This window comes from Lontra canadensis, unplaced genomic scaffold (genome assembly GCF_010015895.1).
Source record: "Lontra canadensis isolate GAN:19392208 unplaced genomic scaffold, GSC_riverotter_1.0 scaffold57, whole genome shotgun sequence".
NCBI classification, from domain to species: domain Eukaryota; kingdom Metazoa; phylum Chordata; class Mammalia; order Carnivora; family Mustelidae; genus Lontra; species Lontra canadensis.
The window spans coordinates 10,501,885-10,515,089 of NW_022631051.1; the positions used below are offsets into that span (position 1 = coordinate 10,501,885).

At 43.6% G+C, this 13,205-nt stretch overlaps 1 protein-coding gene across 2 annotated transcripts in view; it reads left to right on the plus strand.

The window, feature by feature from the left end:
- The first annotated feature begins 361 nt into the window (after positions 1–361).
- CLTCL1 (clathrin heavy chain like 1) overlaps positions 362–13,205 on the plus strand; it is a 94,236-nt gene continuing 81,392 nt past the window's right edge. For both annotated transcript variants that reach the window (XM_032875911.1, XM_032875912.1), the window contains exons 1-2: positions 362–512; positions 11,411–11,618. In XM_032875911.1, coding sequence (XP_032731802.1) covers positions 471–512; positions 11,411–11,618 — 250 coding nt within the window. In that variant the 5' untranslated portion in view covers positions 362–470. The remainder of the gene's footprint in view (positions 513–11,410; positions 11,619–13,205) is intronic.

Genomic DNA, 13,205 nt, shown 5'->3' on the forward strand with positions numbered 1-13,205 from the left:
GTCCCGAGTATCCGCGGGGAGCAGCCCCCGACGCGTTCCACTTTTCCACGTACACCTGCCCTATGCACTGGCTAGGGATCTGGCCCGGAACCTCCCCACCCCCTTCCCTTGCACACCTGCCCGGAGCACAGGCTGGGGTTTAGCCCGGGACCCCGCGACCTTCCAGCGCACGCCTGCCCGGGATACGTCCCCAGGGCAGCGCAGACTGGTTCTCGCTCCCGGGTGCCGGAAGTGCGGCTACGCGCGGGACTACTTTTCGCGGACCCTCAGGCGGAGGGGCGGAGGGATCCCGCGCAGGGTTGGTGCGGCGAAGAGAACGCGTGCGGGACGCGAACTGGAGCAGTGCGCCTGCGCGGCTGCCGCCGCCGCCACCGCCGCTGCTGCCGCCGCCCGTCTGCCCGCGTGAGGGGAGCTGCCGCCACGGCCACCACCGCCTCCGTCTCCGCTGCCGCCTCGGCCCCGCGCCCACCATGGCGCAGATCCTCCCCATCCGTTTCCAGGAGCACTTCCAGGTGAGATCAGGGCTCCGGCGCCGAGACCCGGCCGGCTACAGGGCGGGTCGCGCTCTCCGTCCTGTCAGCCGCGCCCCCCGCCGCCCCGCCTCCCGGGGGACCGGGCGGGAGCCGCTGACTGGCCGACCGGCCAGACCTCCGGCCCCTGGCCCTGGACCCCGAGTCCAGTGGACGCGGCGGGGCGCACATACCCGGGCCGGCCGGGGTGGGCGGGCTGGTGTCTGGACGCGCCGGCCGGTGTAGTGGGAGGGCGCGGTGGCCCGCACGTGCCGCCCCGCCAGGTGTGCTGGTCTCTGAAACCCGTTATCCGGTAGCGATGGTAAACCTTCTCGGACGGCTCAGATCTCGGTGGCATGCTAAGAGCGCCGGGTGACGGAAACTGAAGATGTCCCGAAATGTCTTTCAGTGCTTTTGGGAGCTGGAACCAGACTGACGAGCGGTGCGCTTGGATTCCACTCGCAAGCTTTACAACTCTGAAATCTGAATCTGAGCCTCATTTCCCTTTTGCGTCTCTCGATTCTTACATCTCAGTTTGTGTCTGTTGGCTACCGAAGTCACTGGAGTGGTTTCGTGGGAGGAAGGATCGTTAAATCCTTTGACCAAAGAGCGAGAGGGATCATGGTGTGTTTTAATAAGACCCTTTCAATGCAGTAACACCCACCCCCAAAGTTTAGCTTTTTAATGAGGTCCCAGTTTGTTCTATCTCCCAACTCTCCTAATAGAGTTGTGCTTCAGGGAAATAAAGATTGGCTGTTTGTGTTTGACTGGGGGTTGAGTCCTGTCACGATGTACAGTGAGTGCTTCACTCACATCACACGCATGTGTCACATCTGTGAAGGTTGATAACGATTCTCATTTTACAAGTGAGGAGGTGGGGTAGGTATATAGTTGCCATTGGCTCTGTGCTTTATGTTAAATCATCACAGTTCTGGGGCGCTTGGGTGCCCAAGTCCGTTAAGCCTCTGAGTCTTGATCTCAGCTCAGGTCTGGATCTCACAGTTTTGAGTTGGAGCTCCCCGGTGGTCTCCACGCTGGGCATGGAGCCTCCTTTAAAAAAAAAAAAAAACCATCACAATCCCATAAGATCCATATGATTTTCCCTGTTTTCTGGGTGATGAAACCGGGACACAGAGACATTAAATAAGTTGTTCAGCAAGTAAGAGCAGGAATCAGACTCCGGTCATTGTGACTATACTGCAGGATTGCAAGGAATGTTTTGGATTGGAATATCTTTTTTTTCCCCACAGCACAGAGCACTTCTAACTCTGTATCCAGATGGGAGAGGCCCTGGGAGTATAGTGACGGGTCAGATCCTCTTATTATGCAGATTGGAAACTCGATCCCTGGAGTATTCCTCTGTGGTCACTTAGTGATAGAGCTGTGGTTGGTGGAGGTAGCAGTCTCCTGAACACCCATCTCTTGACAGTAATGTGAAATAGGAAAATACTACTGCTGCTGCTAATTAGAACAATACAATAATGTGAGCCATTTTATTGAGCCCTTTTTCTTGCTAATCATTATACAATGTATTTTATTTTTTATTTTTTTTTTAATTTGACAGAGATCACAAGTAGGCAGAGAGGCAGGCAGAGAGAGAGGAAGGGAAGCAGGCTCCCTGCTGCTGAGCAGAGAGCCCAATGCGGGGCTCGATCCCAGGACCCTGGGATCATGACCTGAGCCGAAGGCAGAGGCTTCAACCCACTGAGCCACCCAGGCGCCCCTACAATGTATTTTATAAATCTCATTTAATTTGGTCTTTATCGTAGCTGAGGCACAGAGTTATAGATAACTAAGGCACAGAGAGAGTGAGCAATAAAGGTAAAATTACACAACTAGTAAGTGACAGCTTGGGTTCTAACTCTGATCACTAACTCCAAAGCCTGTGCTTTAGCCACTAAATATGTTCTCTTCAGAAGGCAAGGAAGCAGTAAGACATTTTAAATTCCTATGGAAGTTCATAATGTCTTGAAAAAATACTATTCTATTACTTGGAAAATACTTATGACTTATTAACATATAGGCCATGTAAATGTGGTTTGTGGTCTCCAACATTAGCCAGCTGTTGAGATTTCTCCGTACTCGTTTTTCTAGTCTGTACACTCTCCCTTAGCTACAGACATTTCAAAATTTCCGCTTGTTTCTTAAATCCCTAATCCTGCCACTCCCCGTTGTTGGCAACAGATGATTGGAGAAACAGAAGCCATAAACTGGGATATTCCTCACCTTCATGCCTGCAGCCTTACAAACTTGTCTGCAGTTGCCCTTTTCTGCCTTCCTGTTATCTCAAAAGTGGTGTCCCCCCTGCCCTTGTGTATGTTCTGGATCCCACCTCCTTCCCTCTTTTAACAAGGCCTTCTCTTTCCTGTGTTTTCATCCATTCCCTCTTGGTGTCTTCTTCCATGTTTGTGTTTAACCATGCTTATATCTTCTCTGTCTTTACACAAACTTCTCCCTCTCCCTGTCCCCTTGAAGCTCTTATCTTACAGCTAGACATCATGAAAGAATTACCTTATCCCTCCATAACTTCCCTTATATTCCTTAATAACCTGCAGTCTGGTTTTTGCCCCCACCGTTCCTGTGCATCTATTCTTGCCAAGGTCACAAGTTGTCAAGTTGTCATACAGACTTTTTTATAAAGACCAGTTAGTATATAGGTTAGGCCTTTAAGAGCCATGTATTGTCTCTTGAAACATAGTCTCCCACTCCCTCTTTTTTAAATTTTGTAAAAAGTATAAAACTCACTTTTAGTTGGGCTATACAGAGTCTGTAATTTGCTGGCCCCTTCTCCAAAAAAAAAAAAAAAAGGAAAGAAAGAAAAAGAATTCAAACTCCAAAACATCTTCTATAGTTGACACCGTACATTACTGCCTCTTCATGACCCTTTCTCTGTTGCTTTTGGTCATACCACAGTTTCCCAGGGTTTCTCCTATCTCTCTGCTCACATCCCAGTTTCCTTTGTGGGCTCCTCTTGGGAATAAGACTGGGGTCTGTCTTGAGCTCTTCTGTCTTTTCATTTTGTATGCTCTACTGGGTGATTTATATGTATTCCCATATGCTCAGCGTTCCCAGGCAGGCTGCATATTTTTGCTGAGCCTCATAGATATATGTAGGAGAGACAATAGTAGGCCCTGGTTAAGAGCACAGACTGAGTACAAATGGAAGGGTTTGACTCTGGGCTCAGGCACTTACTGGCCAAGTGAATTTGGGCAATTTTTGTAACGTTTTTGTGTGTCCATCTCTACATCTATAATACAGAGATAAAGGGTATAGTTTTTACTTCACAGAGCTATTGTGACGTTTTGAGTTAATGAATGTGATAAATGTAAGATGTGGGACAGTGTCTAGTACATAACAAAATGCTCAATTCTTGTCAGTTGTTACTGCCACTATGACAGCTGGCCCCTGCAGAAGGCCATTGGATGATCCATACGTTCTTCAAACAACACATCATGTTCCAAAATAGGGTTCTTCTTTCTTTCCAAATGTGTATCTTCTCCAGTTTCCAGCCAGGAACCTAGGAGACAGCCAGGACTTCTCCCTAACCTGTTGGTTCTTTCTCCTATGTATTTTGGGCATTATTCTGCTACTCTTAGCTTGGACATGACCCTGGACTATGACGACATTGCTCACCTAAATGGCTGGACTAACTTTGTCTCTGGTCATCTACCTCTAGTCTTGCCTTCCCTTCTCTAGCACACAGGCAAAGAGATTTTCTCAAAGGCTTAAAGTTCATCAGTGAATGCTTCCCTTTTGCTTCTACGATGAAAATGCCAGACTCCCCAATAAAGCCCTGCCTAATCCAGCACCTGCTCAGCTTTCTTGCTTATCACCGTCTGGTCCTTCAGGACCTTCTCTGGAGCCCAGCACTCTTACCTGTGGGCTTATTGCCTCTTTACAGAACATTCCCCCCCCCTTTTTTTTTTAATTTCATTTACTTTTATTTATTTGAGAGCAAGAATGAGAGGAAGAGTGCACAGAAGCAGTGGGTAGGGGCAAAGGGAGAAGCAGACTTCCCTCAGAGCAGGGAGCCCGATGTGGGACTTGATCCCAGAACCCTGGGCTCATGACCTGAGCTGAAGGAAGATGCTTAACTGACTGAGCCACCCAGGCGCTCTCTTCTCCTCACTCTTATTACCCAGCCAAGGCCTACTTAGCCTTCTGCCTAAGTGACAGGAAGCTATCCCTGACATGTCAGAATTAGGAGCCCTTCCTGTGTGCCCCCATAGTTTTAGGGCTTCTCTCATGATGGCCCTAACCATACGGTGTGTAGGTGGTCACTTCCCCTACTGGACTGCAATCTCAGATCTCCTATCTGCAGTTGTATTACCACTGCCTAGTACATAATAGACCCTGATATCTTTGAAGGAATGAAACCAGTTCCATATTGAAATGTTTGTATAATCAATGACTGACTAGTTGTAATGTAGATTGTCTAATAACAGTTTATAGGCTTTTCTAGGCCCTCCATATAGCTCACCTGTGACCAGTTTACTGTAAGTCTACTTTATTAAGAATACTCCTACTTGGGGCGCCTGGGTGGCTCAGTGGGTTAAAGCCTCTGCCTTCAGCTCGGGTCATGATCCCAGGGTCCTGGGATCGAGCCCCGCATCGGGCTCTCTGCTCAGCAGGGAGCCTGCTTTCTCCTCTCTCTCTGCCTGCCTCTCTTCCTACTTGTGATCTCTGTCTGTCAAATAAATAAATAAAATCTTAAAAAAAAAAAAGAATACTCCTACTTATCTCACATTTTGTTTCTGCCACACAACCCCCGCCTGCTTTGTCTACCATATCACTTTATATTTTGTGAATCTAGTTATCTTTTTTCTGTTTTTAATTTTGGTTGGTTTCATATGAAAAATCTTGGGCCAGATTTTCCCCAGCGGTTAAAACAATCGTTTTATAATGGTCACTGGGAAAATAGAAATCAGCATATGGGGATTGGCGCCTGGGTGGCTCAGTTGGTTGGGCCTCCAACTCTTGATTTTGGGTGGGGTCATGGGATTGAGCCCCATGGTTGGCGGGGGCGGGGGGGGTGGAATTCGTGCACAGCAGGAGGTTCTGCTTGGGATCCTCCTCCTCCCCCTTCCTCTGCCACTCCCCGAGATAAATAAATCTTTAAAAAAAAACAAAAACAAATTAGTGTATAGGAACTTTTATTCTACAGTCAACTTTTCAGGAATGTACCCAAAGCAGAAGCTGTACTCCTATATCTAATGCATTATAATAAAGCATTCTTCCACTTTAGCTTGAGATTGTAGCAATTTATTTAGTTTTACTTATCCTGCCACCCTCCTGTTGAATGGAGGACTAGTTCTGCAGAAATATTTTTCTTCTGTGTACTGTTTGAACTTTTTTATATTAAGATATATAAGTTTGAAGGTTGTTGCTTTTTAAGCTGAGAATGGAAAAAAGCTAAAGGGCTAAGAACCAGTGACACCTTGATTCAGAAGAGGAATAGTTTGTAAGAGTTTTGAAATGTGACACAGCTCAGTACACAGAGAACATACAAATGCATTCCCTCAAGGTTTTGATAGATAGCATATCTCTGAGGTGATGTTTTTAACAGATACAGAGTCTGCCAAGAGGATCTGTGTAAATTATAGGAGTGAGGGGGTCAGTAGTCTTAATCAGTGCTTCCCAACCTAGGCTGGGAAACACCTTTCTAGGCGCCACCTTAAACATTAAATTAGAATCTCTGAGAGATGAGGACTTTGGCCTTTCTTTCTAGATTAGTTTCACATGCAGTTGGATTGAATCAATCTTCTAGTCATTATTCATAATTAAAGAAAGCCTTTTACACATGAGTAGGTAAGGCAGGACTCTAAGGAGTAGATTGAGCTTGAATTGAAAACAGTCATGTGGGTGTGCCTGAGTGGCTCAGTCCTTAAGCATCTGCCTTTGGCTCAGGTCATGATCCCAGAGTCCTGGGATTGAGCCCTGCATCTGGCTCCCTGCTCCGTGGGGAGCCTGCTTCTCCCTCTTCCACTCCCCCTGCTTGTGTTCCCTCTCTTGCTGTGTCTCTCTTTGTCAAATGAATGAATAAAATCTTAAAAAAAAAGAAAACCGTCATGGGCACCTGTGTCTGCTGGAGAGGCCCCAGGGAATCACTCTGAAAAGAGATGCTATACTCAGGGCACCTGGGTGGCTCAGTGGGTTCTTCGGCTCAGGTCATGATCCTGGGGTCCTGGGATCAAGCCCCGAATCGGGCGCTCTGCTCAGCCTGCCCCCCCACTCTGCCAGCCTCTCTGCCTACTCATGATCTCTGTCAAATAAATAAATAAAATCTTAAAAAAAAAAAAAAGATGCTGTACTCACAGCCTAGTACATGTTTGGTTTATGTTACCATTACATTGCCATTGTATGTTGTGAAATGGTTTTTGGTATACTAAGACAAACAACACTAGGCTCCTTCTGCCCTGAAATTGTTGTGCACCCATGTAAAATGTTTTTAAGGTCTTGTGTAAACTGTTAAATTTTACCCTGGGTGGACTTGTTTTGGAAGTAGATAGTGGGCCAGCCATTTACCTTCTGCTTTTCTTATTTATGAAGTGAAGAAAGTAACCACCCAGTCACCCAGGGTGTGTGGAAGGGTCAGCCTTTGCAAGAGAATCCACAACAGTGACATGGTAATTAAGCAAATATTAAGTGAATTTGGACAGGTCCTCCTTAGAAGAATCAGTTATCACCATAGAACATATTTAAATGTTCAAAATCCCCAAACTACACAAGTAGTCTCTGAGTTTATTGGGTTAAAATAGTTACCATGTGCTAGGAGGATCTTAGTCAAGGTCCCTTTCCACCAGGTTCTTGAGCAAAGTCTGTAGCTAGGGCAAAATGTGTGTGGAACAAGCTTTGAAATCATATGTATACATGGAAAGAATAACCCCAGATAGAACATATAAATGAAAAATTAAACTTTTCTGGATGCCTAGGTCGCTCAGTCGGTTAAGCGTCTGCCTTCAGCTCAGTTCATGATCCCAGGGTCCTGGGATGGAGTCCCACATCAGGCTCCTTGCTCGGTGGGGAATCTGCTTCTCCCTCAGCCTACTGCTCCACCTGCTTATGCACTTGCTCTCTGTCTCTCTCTGATAAATATATAAAATCTTAAAAAAAAAAAAGAAAAGAAAATTAAACCTTTCTGTTCAAACACTAGGTCTCTTTACCCAGATGAAACTACTATTAAGAAAACCATTATATCTTTAAAAAAATGATTAAAAGAATTCTGTTATAAAATTCCCCTCCTTTTGCTTTTGTAACTTAACAGAGTTTGAAGATCTTTCTCTGAAGATTACATACAGATTGCTGCATGTATTCGACAGTGTTGCTTACTAACATCCTTCTGGGGCAATAGTTGTTGACACCAGTCACCCCATCCTATAAATATTTCTTTGCTTTCCCTTGCTGTTTCCCCAAATCTTTTCCTTTCAGTCCGTTCTATATTTTCTTCTTTTGCGTCTCTTGCCTGAGGCCTGCTGGTGGCCTCCATGCCAGGGGGAGATTACGATCTCTTTCGGCTGGCTAAAGAAGGATGCCGCAGAGCTGGGCTGGCAAAGTTCAATGACAAAATTAGAATCCAAGCAGATCTTAACAGGCTGGAATCCAACTAGTTGACATTTAACAGGTATAAATATAGGGTCTCATGCATTGGTTTTAAAATACAGAAAACGTACGTTGATGTAATTTGAGAGAAGTTCTGTAAAGCATGATAAAAATGTAATTTTTAAAGTACCCTGAACTAACCTAGTCCTAGAATTTTAGGTTAGTTCTAGAAAAGACCTTCATAGGTCCTCATTTACAGAGCTCCCTCTTTAAGCTAGGAAAAAACTTGCTGATAAGTTTAACATATAAAATCTATATTTTTAAGTTACTTTAAAGATTTTTTTTTACTTTATTTGACAGAGATCACAAGTAGGCAGAGAGATGGGGAAGCAGGCTCCCCGCTGAGCAGAGAGCCTGATGTGGGGCTCGATCCCCGATCCCCGGACCCTGGGATCATGACCTGAGCGGAAGGCAGAGGCTTTAACCCACTGAGCCACCCAGGTGCCCCATGTTACTTTAAATTATTTTCTTAACTGCCTTAAACTTGTAACTTCTTTACTAATTAATTATTGAATATCCATGTGCTGGGCACAGTGATAAGGCAGTGATGAATGAGTCTGAGGAGACATATACAGAGGGAGAAAGGACTAGCATCTTCAAATACAAGAGGCATGAAAACCTGTTCAGTGCAACTGGAACGTTTTGGCTCTTTGATATGGGCAATTGGTGTTTTCACCCAACGGCCCTGTATAAACACAGCTGCAACCCTCCGCATTCAGACTACTGTCCCTAAACCCTTTAAATATAGAAACCACTGGACTGTTGGATGAGTAATTTCTTCTTATGTTTTCCCCAGTGTCAGATTTGAATTTGGATTCATTTAATTGCAGGTCTTGAGAACAGAAAAGGATTATTAGATAGTGTCTTGTGTACTTTTGCTTAACTCGTATATGGACTGTTTTAAATGTGTATCTAGGTTACCTTTCAGAATAATTATTATTGGAATCAGGAATCCTTAGCTACAGCTTCTAACTAATGAGAAAAAAATCGCTTTGAGCACACCACTTCTCTGGAATTCTGTTTCTGCATATGGAGTAAAGCTTAGCGGTATTTGATATTTTATTTCTTTACTTTTTTATTTATGACTTATTTATATATATACAGAGAGAGAGAGGCATGCACGCACAGTGGGGAGAGCGAGAGGCAGAATCCAAAACAGAACCCTTCCCTTGTTGAGCGTGGAGCCCACCGCAGGGCTTGATCCCACGACCTGAGATCATGACCTGAGGTGAAATCAGGAGTTGGAGGCTCAACTGACTGATCAGCCAGGCGCCCCGGTATTTGATATTTTGGATGTAAAAGTTATTTTGGTGGGATTGTCCTGTGTTTGGCTGGACTCAGTCACTAATATTTAAGAACGTGCGGTGCTCAGGAGATTGGGTATAGGTATTTCTTGATATTTGGAGTTGAAATCAGAATGTTGCCATTTTAATTCAAAATGATCCCCAAACTAAGAATAAAGTGAAAATTCAGAAAATCTGGGCCCACTTAAGTGTATGACTCTGATATGTAAAGATTTGACAGTGTTGGGTGTTGGGTGCTTGAATGTTAGGGTGCTATCTAAATTTACTATATGCTTATATAGTATAATGTTTACAATAATTCATAATAAAAAATAAAGGAGACCGTGTAGGTCTCTTGGGAACTTACTTCACCCTGTTTACTTCCCCCTCCTCCCCCCTCCCCACCTCTGCGCCCAATGGAACTTTTCATTGCCCTCTTATCAGCAACTTCATATAGTTTAACCTAATAGTAATGGTTAGTCTCCACAGTCTGTGGGCTCTAAATAGTGTGACTATATCATATGTATCTTACTGTTTTCGGAGTCTAGTTAGTGGCTAGTAGGTAGTATGTTTTCAGTACTTATTTATGGAATGAATGTGTGAAAATTACTTGCTATGAAAAAGTCTCAACTTTCATTCACTACATTTACTGCATTAAGCTGCTACTTCAGATGTGTGAAAATAAAACGTGAATTTCAAACAACTCAGTATTGTGGTTCAGAGCGCAAGCTTTATTCACAACTGTCCCCATCATTAATCAGCATTGTGATTCTGGGAAGATGTCTTAATCTAAAAACCGTGTGTTGCATTAGTGTAAATTGTGTGTGGCATAACTTGCCTCCTGAGTTAGCAGAAAGGTCAGATGAGGTGACCTGTTGTCCTCCAACCTGTTCTGCTCAGCAGCTGGAATACTCAGTATGTGCTAGCCTCTGTATCACAAGAAACAAGTAAGATATAGTCCCTGCTTTTGAGGAGTTCATGGGGAAAAAAATGATAGGATAAAAAATTATACTAGCAGTATGAACAGCCTCATTTGTGCTTCTTCCTAAGGCTGGTAGTTATTTTTAACAAGTTGTCCGTAATCTTTGTTGCGAGCATAAACTTTTATACAAATTCACACAGGGTAACAGTTAGTAAAGGGTTAAGTCAGGAGCAGTAGGGTTTGAGTTGAGCAGAACAATGTTTAGAAACAAAGATGCTTGTAGGTAGATGGGGGCAAGAGAATTTTATAGAAATAAGTATGGTTCTTCATAGGTGTGATAGAAATTTCCTGAGTGTGTGTTTTCCCAGGGTTTTTCATTGAAGCTTACCTCATTAATAGGTTTTTATTTAAACCAGGCACTATCTATAAAGTGGTCTTTGGAGAAAGGTGCCTGATTTAAGTTTCACATAAGTTCAAGCAATCTGTCTACCTCCAAAATGTACTAGACCTTTTGACTTTTTATTAACCTTAGACTCACCAAGAAATATTTAAACTGACTGAGAAATCAGACTTTATGGTTTGTGGGGTTGCTTTAAGGAAAAACTCTTGCCTAGTTCTTTTTTTATTGCTTGCTTTTGGAGAAACCAGTTTTTGTGTTTTCTTCCTTTCTGCTCTCTTTACCTGCCTTCACCTCTCCAAGACCCTCTTCCTGCTGAGGCTCTCCTTATTTGTGAGGTATTCTTTGTGGGCTTTTCTACCTCCTCCCAGCTGATATCTTCCTGTCTCTGGCACTGATGGCATCCTTCCCTCTTCCTGGTTTTATTCTTAGTCTTGTGTGTTCTCATCAGCCTGTGGGATTGTAGGCTCCTTGAGAGTTGATTCATGGCCTGCTGTTGATGCATTGCCCGTACTTACTAAAGGTATAGAAAAACAAGTCAGTGTTTGCCTTGAATAATCACTTGATGTTAAGTTTTTTCTAAATTCTTATTTAACTTTTCCTCTTCCTCCTGTTAAACTTCCCTAAATAATGGGCTAGATTTCATCTGTTTCAGAGAGGAAAGACTTACTTTTAAATCAGATGTTTCTTTTCTCTTTAGCTCCAAAACCTGGGAATTAATCCAGCCAACATTGGATTCAGTACACTGACCATGGAATCTGATAAGTTTATATGTGTCCGAGAGAAGGTTGGTGAACAGACTCAGGTAGTGATTATTGACATGAACGATCCAATGGCGCCGATCAGGCGGCCCATCTCTGCTGAAAGCGCCATCATGAATCCAGCCTCTAAGGTGATAGCTCTGAAAGGTAAGCCTGATGGGATTTTCAGAAAGGAATTTTACCTCACTTTACCTGCTTTGTTACCTTAAATAGCAGACATCTGTCAATAAACTCACAGGAAAATGTCATCAATAATATTAAACTTAATTCCAAAAGTTTTAGCCAAAGCTGTGTTTTACTTACCTTATTTAATGAGAGGTTCCTGAGCTCCTGAGTTTTTTGTGACGTCATGCATATAGCCAAATACAGGAGGGAGCGAATGCCCAGGGCCTCATCCTTATGACTGCTACATCTGGAAGGGCCAACACCACACTGCGCATGTTCACCAGGAGGACTGTGTGGTGCCCTGGACCTCATGATGGGCTGCTTTACACTGGTGCTCCAGACATCCTAGAGTATGAGCCAAGGTACTACTTCTCTTGTGAAACACATCGATAACAGTATAGCTGTTGTTTAATAGAATTTTGCTTCCTTGAACTCAGGGGATATTGGGTACTTGAAATCTTGTAGTTATTTGAGAATATAGAATCTTCATATTGCCATGATTTGGGAAATTGAAAGGATTATGTATATACTGGACTTGTTAATATTTTATGCAAGGTGTATTATCACTTACCTTGAAAAGTGAAAGTTCTTTCTGGAGCTAAAATTAGTAAATGCCAAATATTAGCTTTGCCTGTGCTCCTATTTAGTTACAGAAATAGGGTCTACTTTGTCCTTTCAGTAGGTAAATGGACATCTGGAAGTTATGACCTTTCTATTTAAAAGAAAGCTGATTTTTAAAAAAATTTTAAATGATCTTTTCTTCTATCAACTCTATTTCTTGTCAGATTTTTTTGGGGGCGCCTGGGTGACTTAGTGGGTTAAGCCTCTGCCTTTGGCTTGGGTCATGATCTCAGGGTCCTGGGATCGAGCCCCACATCCGGCTCTCTGCTCAGCAGGGAGCCTGCTTCCCCCTCCCCATCTGCCTGCCTCTCTGCCTACTTGTGATCTCTCTCTGTCTCTGTCAAATAAATAAATATTTTAAAAAATATTTTTTGAACATGTAGTGTAAATGGTATAAACTAATTTTAGTTGAAAAAATTGCTAACCTTTATGGATTCTTCATGATTCTTTTGGCTTTTCTGTATTTTCTATTTTGCAATATTTTTGAGAGACCTTATTTATCATGTCGTTTGGTGTTTGGTATATTCTCTGTGGGTCTCAGAGATGGCCAGCATTTTAGTCTTCCTGGTCCTCTGATACAGTTCTCTTTACTGGTGTGCACCGTGCATCTCCTGGAGGCGGTTTTTGAAGTGTGGTAGGGGAATGGAGAGAACTCACGATTTAATACTGTCGGTCCCCCCCACCAAAGGCCACTGGCAACACATTTGAAGTTGAACAAGTTGGGTTTATTACTTGTTTCAGAAAGGGCGAAACCACACCATGGGGAGCTTGGACGTATCACACTATTATTAGAAGGTGTTAGAAAGAAACTTTTGTAGGATTTGGGATTTCATTGGGTGATTTGGGGATGGTCTAAGGAAACACGAGTTTGCTGTAGATTGGGTACTGTTAGAAAGTGGGACTAATTTTATAATTAGGTTATCTCAATGAATCTTAGCTATAAGGAAG